This window comes from Typopeltis vanoorti, chromosome 18, assembly GCF_054136105.1.
Source record: "Typopeltis vanoorti isolate ZY-2024b chromosome 18, IOZ_Tvanoo_1.0, whole genome shotgun sequence".
NCBI classification, from domain to species: Eukaryota; Metazoa; Arthropoda; class Arachnida; order Uropygi; family Thelyphonidae; genus Typopeltis; species Typopeltis vanoorti.
In genome coordinates, this window is record NC_143566.1 from 67,586,507 (window position 1) to 67,613,985 (window position 27,479).

General features: G+C 35.6%; 2 protein-coding genes across 3 annotated transcripts in view; one reads left to right on the forward strand and one right to left on the reverse strand.

Moving 5' to 3' along the window:
- LOC150096739 (uncharacterized) overlaps positions 1-15,614 on the reverse strand; it is a 52,035-nt gene extending 36,421 nt beyond the window's left edge. For both annotated transcript variants that reach the window (XM_090408465.1, XM_090408464.1), the window contains exon 1: positions 15,245-15,614. In XM_090408465.1, the coding sequence (XP_090264591.1) occupies positions 15,245-15,317 (73 nt within the window). In that variant the 5' untranslated portion in view covers positions 15,318-15,614. The remainder of the gene's footprint in view (positions 1-15,244) is intronic.
- A 1,098-nt stretch (positions 15,615-16,712) lies between these two features.
- LOC150096740 (sucrase-isomaltase, intestinal-like) overlaps positions 16,713-27,479 on the forward strand; it is a 44,022-nt gene continuing 33,255 nt past the window's right edge. Inside the window, exon 1 of the mRNA XM_090408462.1 lies at positions 16,713-16,808. Coding sequence (XP_090264588.1) covers positions 16,728-16,808 — 81 coding nt within the window. The 5' untranslated portion in view covers positions 16,713-16,727. The remainder of the gene's footprint in view (positions 16,809-27,479) is intronic.

Consider the following 27,479-nt stretch of genomic DNA (forward strand, 5'->3'; position numbering starts at 1 on the left):
ATAATATGGAGACTAAATAAACAAGTCCAGTTTTATTTATTCAGTTATATTTATTTGTTAGTTTTTTGTCCAGTTTTATTTTGATGCATTGTTTGTTTTCATGTTAGGATTCTCAATTTGCCACATCTTGAAGGACCTTACAACGGGATCGCAAGACTCCTTAAGAATGATTTACAAATTGGTTTTTTCATTATTATTTTTTCACTTGCATAATCTACTTTTTCACAATCTACTTAAAAAAAAAAAGTCGGGAATATAAGATGACACATGGTTTTGCCGTCAAATATATATGTCTAATTCTCTGATATGTGTTTTAAAAATACATCAGCGAGTTTTTAAAACGAATTAACAGTAATTTAATTTGTTATGAATTTCTGGCATGTGTGTTTGCTTTAACAAGCTACTAATGGGATGACGTTGCTATAGCAACGTCATCCCATTATAAATAAGGAAATCATGATTTAACTATCATGATTTCCTCATTTTTACAAGCGTGTTAGTGTAGTGTTTCCAGTAGTGTTTTTATTTTATTTATTTTTTAATTTAACGGAATTATGAAATTAAAGAAGGATACATTGATTCAGATTTGTTACTCTTTGACTGGGAATGCAAGCATCTGTTGTGCGAAGTAGATTTATTAATACAATTACAGAAGCCGCTTGAAAGAGACAGCTGAGAAAGAAGAAGAAAAAAAAGCGCAACGCAAATTATCCTCCTGAGATTTTCTCTCGAGTACAATAAACTGTGTAGGTGTGGGTACTTAAAGTTACCCCGACATCTGGCTAGTGCACAATTGGAGAAGGCAAGAAGGAGAACAGCTGCGTATCGGAATCTTTACAGACCACGAGATGACCCGCGGGCAGTATAAGGGGCAAGCTGTTCAAATGTCAGGGAAGGTTGGCCTTAAAACTCCCGAACTACGATAACGGAAAGGTGAACCACACACATAACAGAGGGATTGCCCCCCCCCCCCGTAAGAGGTATAATTCAACTGATTTGGTTGCTGCACAGATTTATTTACTACGCATCGAATGTTGATCATAAGAATTGAAGCCTTCAGATGGAACACATTGCTGTTGTTTCATGTTTAGAGGAAATTCCGCATGTTTAATAGTGCTGAAAAAGGCTTTTAAGATGATCTGCATAAGCGAAATACGATGAAGCAATCGCTGTCTGTACCGAGTTTAGAGCGGTAATTGAGTGTGTCAGTCTAGACTTATTTAAAGAGCTATTTGGCGTGACAAATGGTTGTGTCCACAAACAGGCTTGTCCACCCTTGTCATTGGAATGCTTTGCAGCCATACATAAACCATCAGGACTCACCTTGTTTCTAAGATATTCTCCCCTCTGTCCACCCTCCCTCTCTCCCTCCCCACAGTCTGCAGAATGAAAACTCTGTTTGAGGCTGACAGAAAATTTCCCATAGAGTTCTGCCGGGTGTGGCTAGCATTGAGACCCGAGTCTTTGCCCTCCAGCATCTTCCAAAAAGTAGGGAGGGGCATATAGCGATATAGTACGCAACAATGCAAGCAAATTTTCCCATCCCGCGTCTGACCACCCACGCAAGGAATGTTGACTGCAGTGGGATGGGCTCTGACACCGCATCCTGAAGATATGAGAGGCTAAATGAGGAGGGACATTGGAGAACATGCTCAATAAAGAGGTCGAATTCGTTCACGTGAGAGCGAAGGAAGGCAACAGAACTTACCCGTCTTGCTCTCTCTCTCTCTCTCTCTCTCTCTGTGTGCGTGTGTCTTTGGCTTGTGTGACGCCAGCCACCTGGGAATGTAGCTATCGTATGTTGTTGCGAGTTCTTTGGTCATGTATTTCCTAGAAATTTTCAAGAACACAAAGAGATCAATCTTTTTTTTTTTTTTTTACTATACATCTTTCAAAAATTATCTAACTTTATCTTTCCCATTTCTTATCTTTCTTTTTCTTTACGGTAATTTTCTTTTTATCTTTTGATTTCTGCTCTATCTGCTTTTTGATTGTGTACAATTGTTTATCAATTCGTTTCTCTTTGTTTGCTTTTATAGTAAGTTTCATATTTTTTTATGTATTTCGATTTTTACAAGGATTATCGTATTTCACCTAACCCGAATTTCAGATTTCTTTTCATGTTAAGCTGCTTCAGTGTATTTATATGTCGATGGATATGTCAATTTATTTTTAAAGTTGGATCTAATTCTGCTTTTGGTTTAAACGAATAGCATTAAATGAGAGAATTTATGAGAAATAATAGTAAATGTCCTTAATATTAAATGTCATCCAAATGTGCACTGATAAGCAGACGAAGAAATTGGTCGAGAACAACACAGTTGTTAAAATATATTGATTGAATGGCGCTAATACGAAAATAAAGTTATACATTTATTATTAAAGTGTTAATGACTTGTACAATACGTCAAAAATGAAATAATACAAAAATCTATAATATTAAGTATACGTACGTAAAGTCATATTACGCTGGGCTTCTTATCGTTATTCTTATTGCTTAGGTAAGACTAAAGAATTTGAAATCGTGGAATGTCAATGAATCATTATCGTAAACAAAATGAGTTCCTGTTTCCGGATTACATCATTTATTCAGTTAATAAGAAGCCGTCTTACAAATGAACAAGAAGCGATCTAATATTACTGACTCTTGAAGCTGGTGTACATGAAATACCTACATAAATTATAGATTAATTAGTATGACAATAGATATTTATGCAGAACAGGTTGAGCAAACAAGTTTTCAAGCATGTAATGAGCAAATATCTTCTTTATTAATAATTTAATGAGGTAAATTTCAAATGTATCAAGTAAAGATCTTCTGTATGTTATTATTATTATTATTATTTTTTTTTTTTTTGCATCCGGGACAAAAATGGATTCGGCACTTTTTAATTACGTTTTTGTAAAGCCAGCTTTTTTTTAAATTAATTTTTGCAAATCAGTTCCTTTTTTTTAAAAAAAATTAATAAGCGCCTTGTTAATTTTGTTGCGCAAATTAAAAAAAATACATCTGTAGTACTGACTCTGGTATCAGTTATGTTGTTTTTTAACTACAATATAAAATGGTTTGGCAGTTAAAAATAAAAATAAAAATATTTGAAGGATATTGATTATAAAAAAAATTGTATAGTTTACTTCTTGAGACATTTAACAACAAAGTAGAGTTATGTTAAGGGGGATAAAAATCCCTTATTGTTTTTCAGCCAGTAAGCGAAACTAAGATCGAAAACTACGATCTGAACGTTTCATGCCGACGAACTGTCGGCGGATCCAATGTCGGTTTTTATTCCTCTTAACTTATCAACCTCGCCAGAAAAATAGCCGTTTGGCTTTTCATCAAAGTAGAGTTATTTTCGACATGCAAAAAAAAAAAAAAAAAATTTTCTCTAAAAATGCAGTTTTTCGGAATTATAAGGATGATCGAATAACTTTCTTCTAAATTCAAATTTACAATGAAACTATCAATTGAACTAAAACTAAAATCATTTCTGAATTGAAAGAGGTATAGTTCTGGGAAATCTCTGGTGGATAACTGCGTAATTCTCAGGCAATATTTTTTATCTTCACGTAAATTGTAAACCGAATTGAAATCTTGCACTCGAGACCAAACATTGAAAATTTTCAAACCACTTTAGGCCTTTATTAAGCAAGTTGATAGTCTCCTATCGAGCGATGCAATTATTTTCTGTCCTAAAGATATTGAATATCCAAACTGTAGGATAGTGTGAATGTTTGTCTTAAAATAAATCCGACACTTACTCCTGTTTTTGTAACAGTTTTTAATCGCACGATGTCGTATTAGTCATTGTGGATATGTTACGCAATTTCTTTCTTTTAAGAGAATATTTTACTTCAAAATTATAAAGAAGTTGTTCATCAGTGAATCAGCAACTGCTAGTTGGGGGGGGGGGGGGTAGGTTTTGTTCAAATATTTACTTTTCCATTCGCAGAAAAGTATGAAGCCTGACTATACCCTAGCCCCCCCCCCCCGTATTCTAACTTTTTTTTTGATTTTACAGCTTATCTTCTGGTGATCCTAAGCCAGCAACAGTACGATGTTTGTATATTTCTCGTTCCAGTTTATTTCTCTTTTACATACTGTCCTGCACTACTGGCAAGTTAGGGATGTTACTCAAGAACTTCCGGTCGTCGAATCCCTGATTCGAATGATGCACTCAATTGTTTTTCGGCTGCTAGACCTTGTAATCTTTATTGGGAAACTGTCGTTCTTTCATCATTTATTTCATCCGAATTTGTATCTCTCGGTAGGTACTAGATTGCTGTTTCGGCATTCCTAATACAGTAATATGAAATGTTGAAAGCTTTGGGGATGCTATTTTTGAATTATGGCCTAAGTAGTTTGAGGTCAAGTGTAAGACGTTTGCCAATTTTGAACTGATATGACTGTTTTGAGGTATCAAAAAACTGGAGTTTTTAGGAGGAAAAGCCTCTATAAAGATTCTTCCCGCCTTTTACGGGATTCTAACATAGGATTCAAAAGCTAGCGTCAATGCTGCTTCAAGAATCGAGCTATGAAGGTTCGATTCTTGAAGCAGTCTACTTTCCAAATCTTGCTTAGGTACAGTAGCATCTTGAGTATTGGCTCACTTTTTGAATGTTGACAACTCGAGTTTGCTTTGTTTCTATTGACTAATTTATGATGATTTTGTAAAATACTCGAAGAGAGATCTGTGAGTCAAAATAATCAACATCATCTCTTATTGTGTGTGTGTGTGTGTGTGTGTGTGTGTGTGTGTGTGTGTGTGTGTGTGTGTGTGTGTGTGTGTGTGTGTGTGTGTGTGAGAGAGAGAGAGAGAGAGAGAGAGAGAGAGAGAGAGAGAGAGAGAGAGAGAATGTACATAGTTTCAGTAAACAGATAGAGAAAGAGAGAGAGAAAGAGAGAGAGAATGTACATAGTTTCAGTAAACAGATAGAGAAAGAGAGAGAGAATGTACATAGTTTCAGTAAACAGATAGAGAAAGAGAGAGAGAATGTACATAGTTTCAGTAAACAGATAGAGAGAGACTTATAACGCGAAACACAGTCCATCTTACAAAAAAAAAAAAAAAAAAAAAGGCTTCATCGCTACGAACTAATAAAGATCCAGGCTCACGCAGACGCAGCATACGAGATGGGGGGGGGGAGGTTAATCTACTCCATCTTTCTTTCCAAACAATCTTTTCTCTACTGGAATTCCAAATAAGTACGTCGTCATCAGTACACACCAGTTGCCCCCGAGCGTTCACTTTAGCACCTCTAATATCAGGTTTCGCTGGCACTTTGCTTCTCGAGGTAGGGTGTGTGGGGCTAGAAATGAAGGGCGGTCCCTCAAGAAATACCAGGTCTACACAGACGAATAAACTTAAATGAATGGCTTCGGTAGGGCTTTTCTGCTGACCGTGAACTGCTTGTCATCTTAGCAACACCACGCGGATCTCTTTCAGGTAGTTGGGTTCAAAGGTCAGGCGAACTAAAGGTACGGGGGATGTTTCTACTCGCTCTAAATGCCGACACGAGCTGCGGAATGTGCCACTGCCCACTCTTAGCCATTGTGTCTCGCTGCTCCATTGTAAACAGTGTGTCAACAGGGGGATGGTTTAGGACCACGGTAAGGGGGGGGGGATGGAAGAGATGAGGTACACTTTCACGGCTACTTTAGTTCACAAGTGCAGTTGGAGCTGGACCGAAACTTGCGGTTGTCTGCACAGAATTAACTGACTGACATGTTTACGGTCCTATTCGGTATCTGTGAACAATTTCAGACTTGGATTCTGTTTCAAACTAAATTTAGATGGCGCCTTTACCGTCACAACACTAAGTCATTGCCTAAAGAAAATTGCATTCATTCGAAACATGTTCTCCCCCCCCCCCTCCTCCTCTTTTTGTAGTCTTGAAGTGAACTGCCTTATTTCGTGTGCTCATGTCATTTAATTTTTAAAAAATATTTTAGATGACCATAAATCGGGGTAAAAAAACAAGCAGCGATGCAGTCTTGCAGATAAAGACTGATGATGATTACATAAAACGTCCCTCATCATTAAATGTCTTTTTTTTCCCCTTAAGTATTTCTAAAATTAAGGAAAGGATCCATTACAAAGAAAAAACGCATACCTGTTAAATCCGATTGCTTTATTAATAAATTATTAACATTTACTGACTAAGTTTATAAAATTTCGCTGTGTTCTAATATTGTCCCAAGCATCGGTCATCTTCACGCCCCAATGAAATCTTTTTTTATCAGTAAAGGGGCATTTTTTTGAGGGGAAAACATTTTTTGCGGCAAATTTTTCTTCATGGCTTAATAAAAATTTTCTCTAATTGAATACTTTTTATTTAGTTATTGAAATCTTTTTCGAATATTTGAATGATATGATATATAAATATCTACCTACTCTTGATACTTTATGTAAATCTATTTGGTTGGAAATCATTTAAATTCACCTCTTTCCTTTCCATCCGTCTACTAGTTTCTTAGGATTTAAATCTGTTTCCAGTTAGCAAGTAAACGAGCTTTATAAAACGATAATATAAACTTGAATGTCCCTTTATCTGTGAAGGGCTTAAAGAATTGACTTCCTGCTATTACGACTTAATATTCGTGTTTTTTTTTTTTTTTTCATTTTCTCATAATGCAACAGTGTAATGGATTTTAACTTATGGCTACCAAGAAAACATTTGTTTGAATTGCAAAATAAATCTCTAGTACAGTGTTCCTTTTATCTTTCCTGCTAATTACAATTCACGCATTCATATTTCAATTCTGACGTGAGAACTAAGAAAAGTTCCATAGACGGAACAAGGTGTGTGAGCTTAATTATTTTAACTTTCCCCTATTTGTCAAAACGTGACATTTATGAATGTTTAAAACGTAGTTAACCTTAATCTTAACATCCCAATGGTTTCTAATGGAGTCCTTAGCCTTAACTGTATTCTCAATGGCAAGGTTATTTAGCAACATAGTGGAAAGGAGTGCTAAATTTATCCAACTCCTCCGCAGGGAGTGCCATTGCCCTGTGACGTCTTTTTCACTATAATAGCTGGTCTAGAACAGGAGGGAAGGGAGAGAATTCTACTTGGAATATCATTCCGTTTAAGGTGCAACGACAAGGCAGTGGTGTCTTGTAAACATCTGATACAGGTTTGAGAGAAATTCCTCAGCATTGTGAATCCTGTGCTGGGAGAGTTTATCGAGGAAGTGTGAATCTTATTCTCTAGTTATGCAATTCTTTTTTCTGGCAAATTAAAGAAAAAAATTGAGCTTTTTTACAATTTATTAAATTATGAAATGCAATATATAATAATAAATTCATTTCGATATCAGGAATAATGAAAATTCGTATTTTGTGCATGCTGTTTTTAATTTTGAATTGCTAAAGCCAAGGGTATTCTTTTCCGACAATTGTGGGTTGCTTTTAGCATTTTCTGAATCACTTCTTAAGATGTCGCCCTGGTCACACAAAACCCATACGGTTAAGGGACCGGATTTATCAGCAGGTCGTTCTGAAAATCTCTCAAGGTCTCAAGTTTCACACTTCTTATCTGTGCGTCTTCAACCCATCAACACATCCGGATAATAATGTGTTCCTGGCAGTCCCTAGTAAATGACAGTGACCTTTGACCTCTATTCTGATCACACCCCATTTTGAAACGGTTGGCTTCGAGGCTTTCGTAAGAGGTGAAGTTGTTGCATCCCCTCGCATTGTGATCGGATTTGAGTTGGGTGGAGGCCTGGGGAAAAGGAGTGTTCAGTATTTCCAATACATTTCGCATATTTTGCAATAGTGTTATTATTATTATTATTATTAAAAATAAAACAAATTTTTTTAGGGTTGGAATTCTGAATTTAAATGAAATTTTCGTGTGTTTATTTTTTCTTTTTCCACAGTTCCCTTTAGCGTGCCTTTTTTCCTTTTCTGTCTAAAAATTTGACTGCCTGACTATTAAAGAAAAGTTGACTAACTCTTTAACAGCTTCGGACTGCTTTTTTCAATTGTTTTTCTTCAAGTTTCCCCTTTACAAACATAAACTTAAATAATTCAGAGACTTCATGCCAATACTGCCCTAGATTAGATTTATATCTCCAGATGGAAAGCTGAAATTGATAATAATGATTTCAATAAAAAATTCTTAAAATATAAAATTATTTTCACATATATAAATAAAAATTTCCGCAAATTTTTATTTATTTTAATTTAAATTTTAGAATTCTAAATGAATTTCAGAATTCATTTAGAATTCTTCGGAGTTTAGAATCACTGCTTGTTGTTGTACTGTTTGGCGCTAACCATGAAACTATTCATATCACGTGCATCATCAACAAAGAAATATTATAGAGATTTAAAAAAAAATCGCATCTAAATCCCAGTACAAAGGATAGTAACACTAACATAACTATTAATATCTTCTATATATTATTATTATATTGTTTCATTATTAATCGAATATTGACACAGTTGTTGCGAGTAATGCGAGTATAACGCTCGTCGCGTCATTCTAGGGAGAATCAGATAAACAGAATCGCCAATAAGATGAAGTAATAATACACTTGAGAATGTCAAAAATTTCTTACTCAAGCATCTACAAATAAAGAAATTCGTTACTAAATCGAAAGTCATGTATTTAGCACGCATTAGTTTGTTTGTTTAAAAAAATAGTTTTTTTTCCTGTTAATCGCACTGGAAAGGCCAAAGAGTTAGTTAATCTGAAAAAACCGTATCCTACAGACCAAACAGAACTTTCAAACCACTTCAGGCTTCTAATAAGAAGGATGGAGATCTTATGCCGGGCAATGAAATTCATCTCTCACCTAACGACACAAAATACCCACGTCCAGAGGATTCAAACCCTCAGCTTGTTGGTTGAAGAGCCGGTACATTATACACTCGGTCAGCCAGCGGATACAGATTCAAAATGATCGGAGAGCGAGTATTTATAAAGGAAAAAACTTACCCGTTAAAAAAAAAAGAAACAAAAAAAAAAAGGACGAAAAGCCTTCTCTTTAACAAGTTAAGCTCAATGGCCTGTCATAGCCATGTTGAAGCCGCAGGAGTTAATCCAGGTGTATTTCTTTATATAAACTTAAATGGATCCTTGACAGAGCATTTAATGTTATACATTGTTTGCTAGGCCTGTTAACAGTATTATAGCCGATTTGTCCGTTTGGTAGAATGTAAAAACCCAACTTTTCATGGGAGGGAAAAACTATGCCACTACCACATGAGACCGGCTAACTCACTTCAGTCTTAACTTCGCAGAAATTCTTTAAATAATATTTCTAAAGAAGTGAGTAGTCCAATTTAAATCAAAATGGAAAACTTTGCAAATTTTACTAAAGATATCGAATGAAATTTCATCAATATTCGTAGAGAGAAATAAATAAAATAAAATAATAATAAAAAAAACAGAAAGAGAGAACAAGGCTGATAGATGTGCATTCTGGGAACGCACACAAAAAAAAAAAAAGTAGCCATTGATGCTAAAGTGATGTGGATGCGTGTTCGTTTATGGTTTCGTAAAAGAACTCCGACAGCATACCGTTATGAAATCAATCTTGAATGCATAGACCACCGAGCAAATGAATAATGTATACAGTATATGGATGAAAAGGAAAAGAGAGAGAGATAGAAACAGATAAGCAGGGAGAAAGACAAAAGAAAATGCTGTGTGTGTGAGAGATTGAGAGATGGAATATGCAAAACGAAAACCATTGTAAAGGATATGTCTGAGCGATGCTTTATCTATTTTATTATTATTTTTTTTAAAACTATTTTCCACTCGGTTCTTAGAGTACAGCTCAAATGCAGGTTTAATCATATTCATTCCCTAGACACGTTATTTTACGTTTTAAAGAAATTTTATACGACAGGAGAATTGGTGACCTTTAGAGTCACAGGCGGAAATAGTGAGACATTAATTACAGCTTGGCACCATCTGTTAGAATACTGTACTTTCGTTATTATCAAAGATTTCGTTAACAGCCAGTAATAAGTGTTTCATTGGCACATCCCCAAGTATCTTGGCTGAGGTACTGATGAGAAGCGCGAGCGCTCACAGAGAAAGAGAGAGAGAGTAAATGAATGTTATGATCAGATACAATCATAGAGAGAAAGACAGAGAAGCAAGGAAAAAGTGAGGAAGGCAAACAATCAAATGATAGAAGAGGAGAAACTGAGTGAGGGAGAGAAAGATATATGGAGGCACAAAGAAAGAAGAAAGAATGAAGATGAAAGAAGAGAAGACGACATCAAATGGACATAAGAAACAAAAAGAAAAAGAGAGAAGGAGGAGCGATTTTTTATTTATTTATTAACTTGTTAAAATATACATTAGACGATAGGTAACAAGGACTATTTACATATTATAAGTATATATATATTACATAGAAAGAAACATTTTCCTTTCGGGTATACAATAGAGAATGCAATAAATGAATTCAAAATTTACAGTTCAGTTTCAGTCTGAGTTATCTTTCAGATGAAGCGTATTGTTCGTCGTCAGTCCAGAAGAAGGTACCAGTTGGATTGCACACCTCTATGAATTTCGCGACAGTTCTTGTTTCTTTGAAGTACTCAAGTTCCAGTGAAAGCCTGCTTTTTAGTTTCCGACGGAGGATGTACATGAGGGTTTGTGCAGTTTCAGTGATGGATGGGTGCTGGTTATTTCTTGTCTGTTTTAGGTAGAAGCTGTAGATGACGGCCTTAGCGCAGATGAAGAGGAAATTGCATGTTGTGTGTTTGTTTTCTTCTGTGTGGACTAAATTCCAGTAGTCTTCTTGGCTGTGTGCGTAGTTACAGGTGCTAGAGGCAGTATTCAGAGCATAGGTGATTATCACTTTGTTTGCGGGACAGGTTAGATATGTGTGTTCCAAGGTACCTGAAACGTCACAGAATAGACACAGATCCGTTTCACTTAGCTGAAATTTGTAGAGCTTTGAAAGAGTTGGCAAGATGTTATGCCATAGTCTCCACTGTATGTCGGAATCTAGTTTAGCACACTTCGACACTATATATATATATATATATATATATATATATATATATATATATATAGAGAGAGAGAGAGAGAGAGAGAGAGAGAGAGAGAGAGAGAGAGAGAGAGAGAGAGAGAGAGAGAGAGAATAAGACGGAAGATATGGGAATAGAATAAGAACGAAATTTATCGTTAGAAAAGGGAAAGACAAACTGACAAAAAGGTCTATCAGATGGACAGAGCGGGGATTAACTTGACATTATGAAAAACAATAAATACCGATTACTTACATAAAAACGGTTATTTCTTAAATTCATATAATTTCCATCCATTGTGTCAAGATTATTACTGAAGACGTTAAGGACATCTTCAAGTGGAATTTAAAGATTCAGCGAAATTCTATGAATAATGAAATAATACTATTATATAAGTAAGTTAAGTTTATTGTCTAAGAAATTAAATACAGAAAGAGAGAGAGAGAGAGAGAGAGGAGTGGAGAAGAGAGACAGGCAGAAGAGTCTAAAGAAATGGTCATAGGGGAAGAGGTATAAACAGTAAAAAAGAGAAGACGGAAGCAGAAAGAAAGAAAGATAATGGAATAGAGAGAACAAGCGAAAAGAATAAAGTATGGAGAGAGCGAAAAAATGGGAAATTGAAAAAAGAAAAATATAAAAGAATAGAGAAACAACGGGTGCAGAAAGGATGATGGAAGAGAAGAGAAACAAACAAAGAAAGAGGATTAGCATGTAAAAGAGAAAACATATGAGGTGGAAAGAGAGAGAGAGAGAGAGAGAGATGAGTTAGATGAACAGAAAGAAGCAGACAAAATAGATCAAAAGAAGGACAGAAAGAAAAGATATATATAATTGCATAGCTATATCAAAATAGTTATAAAGAGAAACAAATGGACAAAATTATGGAAAAGAAGAAATGTAATTAAGATTAATGTGATATGCCTATTTTTAATGGCTTCCTTTTCAGATCGCATTATTCATTTAACAGCCTGTTTACAGCACCGCTTAATGAGAAGTATTTAATGATCCCTGCAAATACTGTAAGTGAAGTAGACGATTTCTTGGTATTTTAGGTGTGGCCGAAGCCGCTTAGCAATATACCCTTGAGTGCAGGTGATGTCTCCGATTGCTCCACGAGGTTATGAACACTTCATCCGAAAGAAATATGAAATCAGGCGTATGCGGGAACACCTTACTGCGAATGCAATACGCTTTGGTTATTTACTTTATCTTGGGGGGGTGAGAGTATCGCTTCGTTTATTCACGGAGGTGGCGATTGAAATAAAATATTGAACTTAGTTCGTGCGTCGTCACCCATGGGAATGCCGTGAAGGATGAATGAAACACGTGAAAGTTGTTCAAAATTCTCCACACACACACACACACACACACACACACACTCTCACTGGAAACATTACCCAGTCGACGTTTGAAGACTATCGGAGGGGAAGGACCAGCTAAAGACAGTCTTTGAGTGCATGCCGTAGGGAACAATAGTTGTTTATGATGGTTGCAGTACCCCGGCAGACTGTGGCAATACCTTTCGCAAACACTTCCTTAGGGGACTTCATAGAACCCACTTAGGTTTCGAAAAGCCTACAGGCGATACTTCAAATCGCTACTCTCTCTCTCTCTCTGTTTGCCCTCCCCCCCCCCCCCCCCAGAAATGGTGTAAGCATTACTTGTTAACTAATCCGTTAATTGAGACAAGACCTAGACTCTAAATAGACTCCTAGACTGACACAGAATACCACATACAATCACACGAATGTAGTTGATCAGAATCTAAACTAAAGCCATTAAAAATGTGTTTTATTTTCCGAAAGAAAGTTCCGAGTTACGGCTCAGGAGTATGAAAACCGAAAGAAGGAAATTTTTCGATTACTTTACCTGGATATAAAGATGGATTCTTACCATCTAAACCTGCGCTTCCCAAACTACAGGCCGTTAGTTTTGTTGAAGGGGGCCGTGAAATAACGAAAACAAATTTAAAATGTTTTAAGACGAAGTGTGTGCCATGTCAAATGTGTATATAAGATGCTGAAAATGTAATATTTCATTTGATTTTTGCGATATTCGCTGCGTATGTTTTGTATTGAATATGAATACAATAAATATTATAATAATATATGTCTGTATTACGTTTTTTTTTCGATGGGGCCGTGAATATTTTAATTTTTCCAAAGAGGCCTTTACATCCATAAGTTTGGGAAGCACTGATCTAAACAATATTTATTTGGCGTCAAAGAAACGTAAGCATTTATTCCCTATAATTGTTGCTAAACTGGATATAAACAAAATGAGAAAGAGTGATGGTATGTGCCATAGTTTTTCTGACATAATTTTCTATCGTTATCGGGTTGTGAGAAGATACACCGGATCTCCTCTAATTGCATAAATTCTGTTGAATATTTAAATATAATTTTTATGAATTTTTTTTTTCTTTGAGTAAAAGTCAAAAATGTGTGTTTTGTTCTAGATCGTTGAAAAAAATGAATTTCAAAAATCCAGGTATGTATGTAAATCTTCTGCAGAGAAATTAATAGATGCAGTAACATGAAATACATATCTAATAAATGCAGCTCATCTGAGGATATATTGCAGGATTATTTGGTAATAGAATATAATATAATATTCTGTCTATATCATTATAGACAGAAAAAGACAGTTTAGTATAGAACTAAGCAAATATATAATAGCACAGAATAAGTTGACATTGCTGCTCCCGACCGACCGCCGATTCGGTTAGATTTAGTCCATTTACTTCCAAGAGAAATAACTGAGCTTGATTTTGACCTGTTTATATACGAGTCCAAATGTATATATTGACCTAGGCTATATTTTGGAAAAAATTATTTAAACTATGTTAATCATCAGTAATTCTCGGCTCTTTAGACATCATATTTTTTCTGTTTACAATAACCTTAATCAGATATCTTAGAGATAGAATTACTATTGATTTATCAGCATCCATAAGGTTGAGTTTCATTCTAGTTGGCATTACTTTGCTTGTGAATAACCAATCACCCATATAAATACTGCTTTGATATTATTGGTGGTGCAGTGCACCTAAAATCTCCCTGAAGATTTTCGACTCTGTTAGAAGAACCAAATACTTCTAACTCTGTTAGAAGTATTTAGGTTAATACACCATAGGTTATTAACCTAAATCAGTGAGGCTTCTCACATCGATTATATGTGTAAATTGATATTTATATCTTCACTTCTTTCTAAAATCATATTATGTGTGAAACCAATCACTGCAATAGTTCTGAAACGACTGTCATCTTCATCCAACTTTTTTGACCTCTAGGATGACCTTTCTTGGTCATATTCCCTAAATATGACACCCATATGCTGGTTGTAATTCTGAATGAAACGAACTCTTTAAAGTACGAAAATAGATTAACCATTTCCATAATGCAATATTGCATTATAGAAATGATTTCTGTAATATTCTACATTATAGAAATCATAATATAATATTCTACATTCTTATAGAAGTGACTCTCATATCTACTTTGTTCCACATTGCAGAAACAGTATACAATGTGTAACAAAGTAGAACTTTATTTCACATACATATTTTCCAATGATGATTATTCAGAGAGAGAGAGAGAGAGAAGAGGTTACGATACGAATTCTTCTTAATTCTGAAACAGTGAAGCAGGCTGGATTTATCATATTAAATATGTAATTTGTTTGACTATCCATCGTAACCTTCCGCCTCCCGTCTCAGGTCACTCAGGTAAAAATAACAACCTCTAATAACTCACTGACCGTCTTTTAGGCCTTTCATGTTTAAAACCTAACATTAAAATATTTATGAATGTTGGAAGAGATTGATAATAGAATAAATAATACACAATACGCTTTTCCGTTTCGTTTGTATGTAATGTATTACATCACATCCAAACAAAACTTGTTATTAACAAATTGCTGTTTTAACTATAATAACATTCTCGATCTTTTATTTCATTATTATTATTTAATGTTTTGGCTTTTTTATATATATCATTTACATGAATCCTTCCTTTTTCTCTAATTAAGTAATATAAGTATTGTTAACGAGCATGCATAAAAACTAAGCTACAAAAATCCTATTTTAAAATGCACTTTTTTTTTTTTTTTTTACATTCCAGTGAGCACTGTGATGATAGAGCAAAATTCATAGATGCCCTGAGGACACCATCTTTCTAAATCCAAATAAAACAAGCAACACAAAAACAAAAAACGTCTGAGCGAAGTTGCTCTGTACTTACCTCTTTCGATACACATAAAAGTTGTGATCCACCTGGTGATGCCGATAGTCTTACGGAGAAAGTCGGCTGCCATTATAAATTAACACTATGCTACGTTCGGTTTAAAAGTCACTGAGGTGGTCAAGTTTAAAAAAAGAAAGAAAAAAAAAAACCTTCCAGATTATCGCAACACCATCGTTACTACGTTGCCGTTATGAAAACAAACAAGCCACCATACTTCTACGGCGAACATTCTACTCGGGAGCACATACCCGGTGTGTCCCCAAAGAACACGTTGTTAAGATAGGGGTGTCCAGACCGCGTGCTCTTCTATGAATGGCCTTAAAGGAACGCAGCTAGGCAAGTGACTGTCACCGTTTGGTCGGCAAGCAGACGACTGAGCGCGCCCCCGACCTGTGGCTCGCTGGGAAAAATTTGTGTTCAGTGAGCCACTCTTCCGGCGTTCAGTTTCCGGTCCCCCCTTTCCCGCCCCCTTTTCGCCAATGTAGTAACTGGAGGCGTGTCAGAGGCCAACCCCCCTCTACGGGTAGGTAAGAAGAAACATCAAATGATGTGTGTGTGTGTGTGTGTGTGTGTGTGTGTGTGTGTGTGTGTGTGTGTGTGTGTGTGCGTGCGCGCATGTTGTATAAGAATTTCAGATCAGAATATTTGCGTGTGTGTGTGTGTGCGTGCGTGTGTACACCTGGTCGACAAAGATGAGAATATAGCATCGTCAAGAGGGAGGGGAAATCACCTGTGCTCACGTGCGGCTTTATCGCTGGTCACGGGAAAGCGACCTGTGAGGGAGAGAACGAAAGAGAGAGAGAGAGAGACGCGGCATTCGCCGACGATGAGTACCAAGCTTGCCTAAAAGAAGGTCAGCGAGTTATTAGAGGTTGTTATTTTTACCTGAGTGATCTGGGACGGGAGGCGGAAGGTTACGAGTGACCGTGGGAATTGCTGGCTTATCGGGAGAAGTAGCCAATTGGGCTATTTAAAGTTCTAGCAAAGGGTTGCCGGTTTAAAGAGTTAAGCCTAATTCCACCTAGTGATAGAAATCTTTGTGTAATGACCTTCACAGTGGCGAGTTTAAAGAATGTGGTCGTGAGTATTCGCTACACCATGCGAGCCTTCAAAGCAATATTGGACCGCAACGGGGGAAAAACAAAAGCAATCAGATGGTTTCCTTAACTCTAGTGTTCGCCATTATCTTTATCTGTTATCTTTTCCACCATTACATTACTGTAGATAAGAATATTCGTTATTAGATCAGCTTTTACCATTGTTGTGTTTCGTCGTTACCCAAAATAAATCTTTAAAAATTGATTTTTTTAAAAATATGTGAGATTATTGTAATGTATCAGCATTTTCAGTAACTTTATATTAAACCTTGATAAGTTTCTTTATTTATTATTTCAGTATCATATTGTATACCGTCTTGACTTCTTACTGTTCACTAAATTAACAGATACTAATTTTGTTGTCCAGTTCTTTATTGGCGAACATGGGTCGACTAAAGGAATGCGCAACCATGCTCTCATCTTTACTATTAAAAATATTGGCTATGCCGAATTTTATAAGAAAGGTAAGAAAAAACATGTATAGAATTCATTTATTATTGCAGACCTGTTTATCTGTACATATATATAGTTCAGATCCAAATTACGCATGCAATTTACGTTAATTATGCACAGTGCATTTCCACAAATTAAGATTAAAAAAAAAAAGTTTTTTGACATAAACAAAAGCATGTGACCTATGACTATAAACAGGGTTCAGACTTTAACACATTTAACAATATTGCAACGCATTCAGTATTTGTTTCAATATTGAATTTGTTAATCTCTTTCAATTTTAAGAAACTACAGTGAAAAACAGCACACTCAGAGGTTCTATTATACAAATAATAAAACGAATACGTCTTCAGAGCTCTGTCTCTAAGGTTATAATCTCTTTCTAAAACAGATTATCCATCGTTACGTTCCTTCCTATTTTTAGCCGGTTGTAATTCTAACAAGGAGGAGCTGCTGTCGAAGACTTTACATCCAATCTGCTTCTAGTTGCAAGCCTCCGAGTTGACTAAATACGGTTCCAGTTGGAAGACAGATGTTTGAAAGTTATTAATGATGAAATCAAGCAGAATTAGATTTAATTATTTTGAACTGAAAAATTAAACCTCACTTACAACAAATGCTAATAAGAAACCCGTTTTCTCAAGAGCAGGCGTGGCCAACTTCATTCTATACGAGGGCCAATATATGATGAGTGGTAGCGTCACGGGCCGCACACTTTTAGACAGAATTTAAATAAAAATAAACCTCTGCATTTTTTCAAGGCGATAGTTATATGTATTGAATTACTATATTTGCTAAATCGTTTTACTACTAGGAGAACAATATAAAATAGTTGATTTTATATAAGTTGTTAAATTAAATTTACTTACATATTTCTGGTTTTTATTACATGTAACACAACTTAATGAGAACACTGTGAGTACACAAGGGCTGAAGTAACTGACAACGAACACAAACTGCAACAATAACATTGTTAACTGTGAAACTGAGTCTCTGAAGCTGATCACTGTAACCAGAGCAAAGCAAGTGACTTTCAATGATGCGTTACTCTGGAACGCATAGAAATATACCACTCCCACCACTACAACTCGCACAGAGAAGTAGTAGATTTTATAAATTGTGATCTTTTTAAAGCAATTTTGATTCCGTGTTGAGAATAGAAATTGTTTCCGTCATCAGAAATAATGAATATAACTAGTATATCAATCAGAAAATCTGCGATCGATACTAATAGCTAAATTGATAACACATGTAATTTAATATAGTTATTATTCTGCCGCGGGCTGCATGCGGCCCACGGGCCTGCTGTTGGCCACCTATGCTCTAGAGAATTTTCATATCAATACTCATAGCGGACTATTTTCATATAATTCGACTCCTCTGTGTATTGAACTGCTCCTTTTCTTCTAAAATACACTTTTACATCCCGATTCTCACCAAACGAGCAATATTTATCTCAACATATTAATGAGGTCATTTCACCTCATTAATATGTTGAGGTAAATCTTCTTCTTTTCAGCTTTTATTTTATTTTATTTTTTTCTTGGTTTTTATAGTTTTAACAAAAAAAAAAGTACCTTCTGAATAGACTCAATTCCGATCTCATTTATTTTCTATATGGAGAATTTTTTAGTATAAAATAATTATTTGAATTACAAATAAGTGCTTATTAATAATTTATAATTACACAGAAAATTTCTTATATCTTATTTTTTTAAAAAAGTCGAATTCTAAGAACTATTTTGATATTTGTTCTAATTAATAATGTGCAACATTAACGACAATTTTTTTCAAATAACTGCATTTAGAGCATAATTTTTACACTGTTCTGACTGGCTTAAGAATATTCTAGAATTATTAACGGTTCCCTTCTGTTAGGTCGCCACACTTCTTGCTTGCTTGCGAGAATGGAAATCGAAAACCAGAAACCCTATGAATAAGGTTTCTTGAAATTTAGAGCTTGCTGATGTGTCATCGTATAAGTTTGTGTTAGTCATCTTAAGTAGGCTTTCACGTTGCGAAGGTGTGTAGTCAAAGAAGCTGTACATGTTCTTCTATGATTTATTTGAATTAAACGGCTCCAGGAACGAATGTGGTGTTTCCGGTTATGGTCCCATAACGGAAATTCCTATTGAAGGGCACAACAGGTAGAAACTTGAACCTGAGTATCCCGAAGGGGGAAAATGTCAGGCAAGTTAGAACTCGCTAATATTCAGGAATTTACCTAGAGTGTTCGTAGTTAACTGATCCACCCACTTAAAATTGAGTACATAAATGCCTAAAGAGGGCGTTCTGTTAGCTGCTTTCCGGTTCACAATTCTTCAGGTCCTGAGCATGCGGAAACTTTTTGAAGATAAAGTGGGAGGAATTCTTTTTTTGACCTTTCATAAACTTGGGCGTAGAAAAAACAGCTAAAGGCACTTCTGGGAGTGTTGCTTAGTGTCCAATGCAAGAATTTCTGTTTGTATTTTCATACGTTTCATTTTGACCAAAGCAAACATCATCTTAAGAAGTGAAAGTGAAGGCAACCGAGCGTAGCCAATCACTTTATTCTTGTGTGTCTCTGCCCTAGGATTTCTCCCCCCCCCACCCCAGAGGAACATGCCTTCAAGGAACTTAAAGCTTTGGTTTGTAATAAGAAGGATGAAATGTTTATTATCACCTGGGAGACGAGAAACCTGATAGAAGCATTCCTTAGGGCTAATGCCACACAGGATATCGGGTTTCTTTAATGAATGGGAGACTACAAGTCACGTCATTCGTTCAATAACTTCGGAGGTGTATACGAAACTTCTGCAATAGTGGTACTTTCCTAAACTGGAAAGCTATCATTAAACACACACACAATGAAAATGTGTCATGCAAGGGTTCATCAAAACACAAATCATCTCATAAACCTTATACAGCAAAGTGAAAAGCAAAATCTTCTGCTTCCATGAACTTTTACTGGAATAAAAGCACATAATTATTTTCTGTTTAGAGTGATGATAAATAGAATCGGCTTGCACCCACAAGGACTCAGTAAATTTTACTATTAAAATAAAACCATAAAATCTTCCATAGATGTATGGAAGATTTTATATGATTTTATGTACGTGATACATAAAAATATAACTCATTTATTTATTGATTGATGGCTGGATGGATATTTCTTTCTTGTATTTATTATGAAGGACTTTAGTTTAATCCTAACGTAAATACTGACTTTGAGTAGTCAAATGAAAATCCTTGATAAATAAATAAGAAACGGGCGATGCTTCTTAACTTTGTCCACGGAGTTATAGACGGCTCGCCTATTTCGTTTGTGGCTACGTAATGGAAGCGTCCACCTGATGTAATAGAGAAAAATATTAAATATTCGTTATAATAATAAATTACAGTGAATATTCTCATGTGGGAAGGTATTTTAAATTGGAATTCCAGAGGTCGGTTCATGCTAAAAAGTATATCAAATATATTCAGTTTGCAGCTAAACTTTATTTCAGCTAGTCAATAAACCAATTACTGATTTAAAAGAAGGTACTAATCAAGTACTATCTTATAAATCAGAGACACATTTGCTATCATCCTACGAAGGTAAAAATAAAGGTGGCTTTCATCCCGCAGACTCTCATCCGTTTTCTACACTCATCCAAGATTCTCCAACTGATCTATAAAAATAAAAAACATGGCGTTTATAAAGTATGGTCTTTGTATGCATCACCATGGACGAGTAATTGGGAGGTCGTTTGAGATGCATCAAAAAAAAACAAAAAAGTGGGATATGTTAAACATAAAAGAAAAACAAATCAGGTTTGGGAGATCATACCGCTACAAACGAATATGTCACAATAATTGTTTTTTTTTTTTTTAATCTCGAGAACTATTCCACTATTACAATCTCTAGTTCATTAGTTCCATTTATTATGAAGCAAAAATATGAGTAATAAAAAAATAAAAATAAAAACAAACTAAAAATAACCCAAACCGGATTGATTTTTCTTTATATTTCGACAAAAATCTTAATAATATATTCATTAACCGCTGTGTTTTTAATTTTGCGAAGAAATGTATATAAACAAAATATGGTATTTTAAAATACAAGGTTATTCACAGTGCTCATTTGCTGTTTCGTAAACTTATTTAACAAACACTAAAATTGAGAGAACAGTGAAAAAAAGTGTAGTTTACCAAAGCATAATGTGTGTGTGTGTGTGTGTGTGTGTGTGTGTGTGTGTGTGTGTGTGTGTGTGTGTGTGTGTGTGTGTGTGTGTGTTGCAAAATGGATATTTAGATAAGGATAACACGAAAGTCTGATTTGATCACAGCAAAATCTTTTTCTGATTTTGCTGTGACAAAATCAGAGAATTTAAAAGATTCTGGGTTATGTGTGCACACACACACACACACACTAATATTTGAATATCCGGTGCTGCCTCTATGAACACATCCTCGGTGGGTGGATTGGACAAGGCCGATAAATAACTGGTCACACACACACACACACCATGGTCCTGACCTCAATTCCGTTGAATTGTTACCTGTAGGAGTTATGTGAATTATACACCTTACTCACATCCCTTATACAACTACTCGAAGAGTTACAGAAGCGAATCCGAGTTGCAGCTTAAGCTGTGATGATGATGATGATGATGATGCCTGACAGAATATCATCTTAAACAGCTGCTAGGATTCGCTTCTGTAACTCTTTGTCATACTGCTGACATTCATTCATTCATTCATTTCGTACGGTGATTCAACGGCCGTGAGCCCCTTTTACGGGGAGGTACGGCACCACCTCAACCCCCCCCCCCTATTTTTATCCGGGGCTCAGGATCGGCATAGCTGACAATTCAGACCTATGGCTGGAGAGATTGTCTTAAGTATTCCTGACTGTATCCGTGTGTGTTCACGGGGACAGTTTGTCTGCTTGCGGGATGATAAACCCCAGATAAACTGGGGAAAAAACCCTGCTGTCTACGTCCAAGACCAGCTAACGATTCCCGTGACGACGACGTGAGAAAGATCTTTAAGCTCCTCACGTCGTCGTCACGGGAATCGAAACTAGGACACTCCTTCCCTAGGCATATGGTTGCGAAGTGCATAGCCACTAGGCTAACCCCGCGGACACTGCTGACATAATGCCCCCCCCCACATTAAAACCACTAAACAAACAAGAACTCGAAGTGCAGCCTTATCACTCTGTCATTTTTTCTCTCATTTCTAGTTTGTATGCAGTAAAATTATGTAAATATTCATACCGAGAATGAATAAAACAAACCCGCTACTTCTTACTTGGTATTTAGCTTCCCAATACAGCAGGCATTTGGAACAGCTTTTAGTAGGAGTCGTGAACCGCTTGGATTCATGCGCAACAAATAAAATCTAGTCTGCGAAATTAGAAGAAACTGTGCACTCTGTCATTTTAATATAAACTAAGATTCCAATTATATAACAAAGCATCACTTCCTGCTATAAAACGCTCACAGAAGCCATAAGCAGTTGAAACACGAGGAGAGAATAAAGTGTGACATGACTCATACGAATCCAACTTCCATATATCACTTAGAATGAATCCTTGTTGAGTGAGCAATGTGAACAATAAAATAAAGTAAAAATAACAGCGCTGATTGTTTAATCCGACGAGAAAGAAAGTTATCTTCGAGATATGTCTTAGATGCTTTATCCCAATTATAATGTCATGATTGTCGATAGCATGATGCATGCTTGAAGAATGGTAAACGAGATCTTATCTTTCCTCTCTGTTATAAGCTACATAACTAAGATGTTAATTGAAGCCTTTGGCTCTTCATATAATTAGTAAGATGTTCCTTCTTTCTTATTGCGGAACTACTGCAAGTTTGACTCATAGAAGGGAAGACCACAGGAACGAGAAATTCTGAAGATCCCCTGAATGTTTGTGGAAGGGGTTACTGTCTTTTTGAGAACGAAAGAGGCTGAGTGTGGTGAGAATAGCATTGAAGGCTAATCTGGTTAGCCTTCAATGTTATGAATGTTGTTATGTTAATGAATTTAGTATGAGTATAATTTTTTCCTACTTTAGTTTTTCAATAAGCAAGGTGGTTTTCGCACCTTATTCAATTATTTGCATTTTTAGAGCAACTAGCATGTCTTTAGAGATACCGGTTCACTTGGAAACTATTCATACCCCCCCCCATATGATTACATCAAAATTACACGAATTTGTACTTGGAATTTCATGAAAATTACATCAAATTCAATATCTGTAATCTCTACTAAACTATGTCGCGTTATCTGACTTTTGACTTGTATCGGGCCAATTTTTAGCAGCAAACTTAGGCAAAACATTTTGAAACAGTAAAACAAACTTATAATTTGAAACCACAATAAATAATCTACACTACCTTAGTCATAAACGGCTTTTAGATTCAATTACTGCTTTTTATGATTGTGTGTGATAATTTTCTATACTTTTTTTTTCATCGTGCATTCAATACAGAATTGTACTTATATCTAGTATGGTGCTCACGTATTGGTACAGATTCATTAATACTTTCTATAAGCTAACGGCAATGCAGTTCAGCTTCACGAAATAGGTATGCAATAGGCCTGTTATCAACTACAATATAATTTCTTTACATATCTTAGGAGCTCTCATGATTTGGAAGACGTACAGGACTGAACATTTTTAAGAAACTCAAATTTCTGTAGGACTATACAATATATTGGTCTCTTTATAGCTGGGGTGGGTCTATAATTCGCCGGTTTGGGAATGAATCCGTTTGTTTCTATCGATTCCCTTCTGCAATAGAAAAAAAAAAAACAGTATTTAATGAGCTGATCCCTCGCCATGGTTAAAAAGGATTTCCAGTTAGTATTCTTTCTATAAGTAATGTTCCAATTCTAAGTTTTACAAGCAATATTTATTTACTTAATCCTCCTTCACTCCAAGTAGTGCAGAGCCTCGACCACACTCTCCATTTGACCCTGTTCTGTGCGTCCTTGATCCCCCATCCAGGTCTTTCCTATGGTCTTTAGTTCCTGCTCTCTGCATCTACGCTAGGTTGTCTTCTGCTTCTCTTTCTAATTCCCCGAGGGGTTCCAATTCAGTACCCATTTGAGGGTATGTTTTTCTGGTTTTCTAAGCGTATGCTCGATCCACTTTCATTTTCTCTGTGCGATGTCACGCATTATTAACTTTCCATTCTCTTTTATAGCTTTTTTGATGGTTCTTATTTTCTGTTGTTTTTTTTAAACATTAGTTTTTTAAATCCTTATAATCTTATTTTATGTTATCAGTGTTTCGTGGCGAGGAATGAGTTGACATTAATCTTGAATAATCTTTCATTTTATTAGAGTTTAGATTTTATTAAACAATTTATATGCAACTTGTTCCTTCATTATTCTGTTGATTGTAATTTCTCGATTTCTTCCTGCTTAGATATTAAGGAGTCAAGATAGTGAAACTATCCCTTTTTTTTTAAATTCCGCTTTTAGCATTTCTCATTTTTGCCTTTTATTGTTTTTATTTACATGTATGTTGTTGTTGTTGTTATGTATGGGCTATCAGGCATTTGTGTTCTGCGAAGGTCCAGGTCACCTAACCGCTCAAACAGGTTATAACTACGGGGCATTCCACTGTTTCCCCATGTGAACCTTTCTTTGAATTTCTCATTGCCCAATCTATGATAACGAGATATATTGTTTGAGAAATATGCAGCCTTGACGTACTCCATTTTACTCCAAAGACGTCTGACAGTTTATCATTCCAGATAATCTATTTTTCATATATTTTTTAAATGTTTATTATTTTGTACGGTATGTTCGAAAGAAACATATATAATGAGTTGAAAATGCATTAGCCAGGACTTTTATTCCCATAGTCTTGGATTTTTTATCCCTCAAAGTAGCCAAAAAACAAGCACTCAGTCTATAGCCTAATACACTTGCTTCGTAACCTTAGCTGTTTTGACGTTCTCTTACCAGTTAACCAACCACTCTTTCTAATATTTCTCATGATTATTTTATTCACAACGTTCAAAAGGATTGCTCCTTTTTATTTTTATTACAATAAACTCACCCCCTCCTTCTCTCTTAACTGATAATCCCATGGTCTGCTTATCAATCCATTTAGTTCGCATCCACATTTGGACGATAAGCGGATAAAATACTTCTTTTGTTTACATCCTCCTTTAATTATCTGCATAATTGTTACAGTGGTGTTGTCCACAGATTTGGCTCTTTATTTTAATAGCACTTGATGTAATCTCAATAACGTCGTTTAATTAACGCTTCAATTTCTTTACGCTCGTGTCTTTTTTCCTTTCTTTATAGCTTTCTTTTTATCCGATTTCAACGAATTCTTTTTCGCTTTTGTTGCACTTCTTATTACTTTTTCTCTTAGTTTTATTTTCTTTCCCTCGCTCGCCATAACTTTTTTTTTTAATATTTCTAATTTTTTTTTTAATTTTTAATTTACTTATTTGTTTTGATTATATTTCAAAATATCCATGCTTGTCATCCTTTTGGCTTCATAACCCAATTTCAGTAGTGTCATGGTCTTTCTTTCCGCAGCAACTAGCAAGAGAAAATCGTCAAATGAAGATATAATTAGCACCCACCTCATAGTTTCAGTAAATCCGAAGTAAAGCTAAAGAACAAGTCATTTTCATTTCATCTTATTTTACTAGCCAAGTCTTTCCAGTTTTGGCTTTCATATTCTATTACGACTCTTTTATGCATTGCCATTTTCCTCAGATATCCTATTTTTGTTTTCAATTTCTTACTTCTTTTTGTGTGTGATTTATAATACGTTGCGTTGTTTTCTCGTTATGTCTCTTCACCAACGGGCATCATTGCAAGACCGCCTACAGTTTTAGTTTTTGAGTTTCAGCATAGTTTTTTTTTTTTTTTTTAATTTTTTAACAAGACTCGAACTTCTAATTCTTTCCTAAGTCCTTTAACTTATTCGGATTCTGGATGAGCTTAATGTAATAGTAGCAGAATGAGGTCCGGTTAGTTATCTGATTTCCAGAGTATTTTTGTGTAGTTACGTCAGCAATTACTTAACAGTAAAAGACTGCTCAATGTTTATTATCTGGATACACAGTCGATTGAATGACCAAGAGATTTTAAGAAACACTTATGCTCGTTTAGAAACATCAGAAGATTAATTTCCCAATGTTTCTAAACATAGAGTGCTAATAAGACATATTTTTATTTTTATGTTTTCAGAAGACTGCTCCGATATAAAACTACTCCAAAATACCGCTTCTGGCTTTATTACCTTTGAGTGATGAAGCGGTTGATCATATGTTTTTTTTTTTTTTTTTTTAAGGTTTTTGTAGAAATCCTACCTAAGTGATTCTATTAAACCCACCGTTTGTTAATCAGTTCAAAAATTCCTCTTGCCCGTGCTGTGAATGTATCTCACACCCTCTTCTCTGCAGGAATAAAATATAGACGTATCCCTGAATTTTTTTTTTTAAAAAAAAAAGATTTGTTAAAGCCACGACCTCCAGGAATTCAGGGACTCATCGAGGGAGGTCACATATTACACGCACCAGCTATCACTTATTCTTGACTTCATTCACACTGTTTGCACTCACAACATCCAAAGGGAATCCATTCCAATCACGCACCACCCTCTGAGAGAAAAATCTAGTCCTCACACCCTTCTTGGCGGCCTTCATTCTCAGCTTCCAAGGATGCCCTCTCGTCCTTTCACCACCCTCCATAAATTGAAAAATTCCATCAGTTGAAATCCTTTCAGAAGTTTGTAAGTCTCAATCATATCACCCCTCTTTCTCCTGTTTGCTAGTGTCTGCAGTCTAAAAATTCTCACTCTGTCTTCATAATCAGTACTCCACAATCCTGATATCATTTTTAACACTCTCGCCAATATATCAGAATCACAAAGGAAACCAGACCTGCGCACAATTGCCCAAGTGAGGTCTTATCAAGGTTTTGTAAAGAGGTAAAATACCATCCTTATCTTTACATGTGAAAGTTCGTTTCAGCATTGCAATTATCTTTTGAGCTATATTTGCAATCTCTGCTACATGACCCCTAAACTTAAACTTTCTACTAACACTCCAAGATCCCTAGCCTCATCAGTTTCTTCTAGCATAATCCCACGAATATAAAACGACATTGGATATTTAATCACACCAAAGGATTGACTTTACATTCACTGACATCCATTTTCCCATACTCACAATTCCAGCCTATTCAAATCATTCTGTAAGTACTGCATATCAACAGCATTTCTGATTACCCTACCTATCTTTGCATCATAAGAAATAGCTGTATATCGCCTGTAAAATCCTTTCCGATGTCATTAATGTACAGATTGAATAACAGTGGACCAAGCATCCTTGTGGTACACTTTGTTACCTTAAACCTTGCAGACTCAGATCCCCCCTTATACCACTTTTTGATATCTGTCAGTCATCCATCTTCTTATCCACGCTAATATTCTGTAACCCAAATCCATATTCTCCAATTTATTCAATAGTCTATCTACCATGCTGTATTCTGTCAAAAGCCTTAGAAAAATCCAAACGTACAGCCTGATTATAATATATTTTAACTCTTGAGTGGATACTTGGAATGGAACACAAAGGTAGACTTCAATGCATAACATATAGCAAAAAATGTCACGAGACCAATGAGGGGGGCTCCGTCCTGCTGAAAGATAACATTTGGTTGCATCTCCTGTA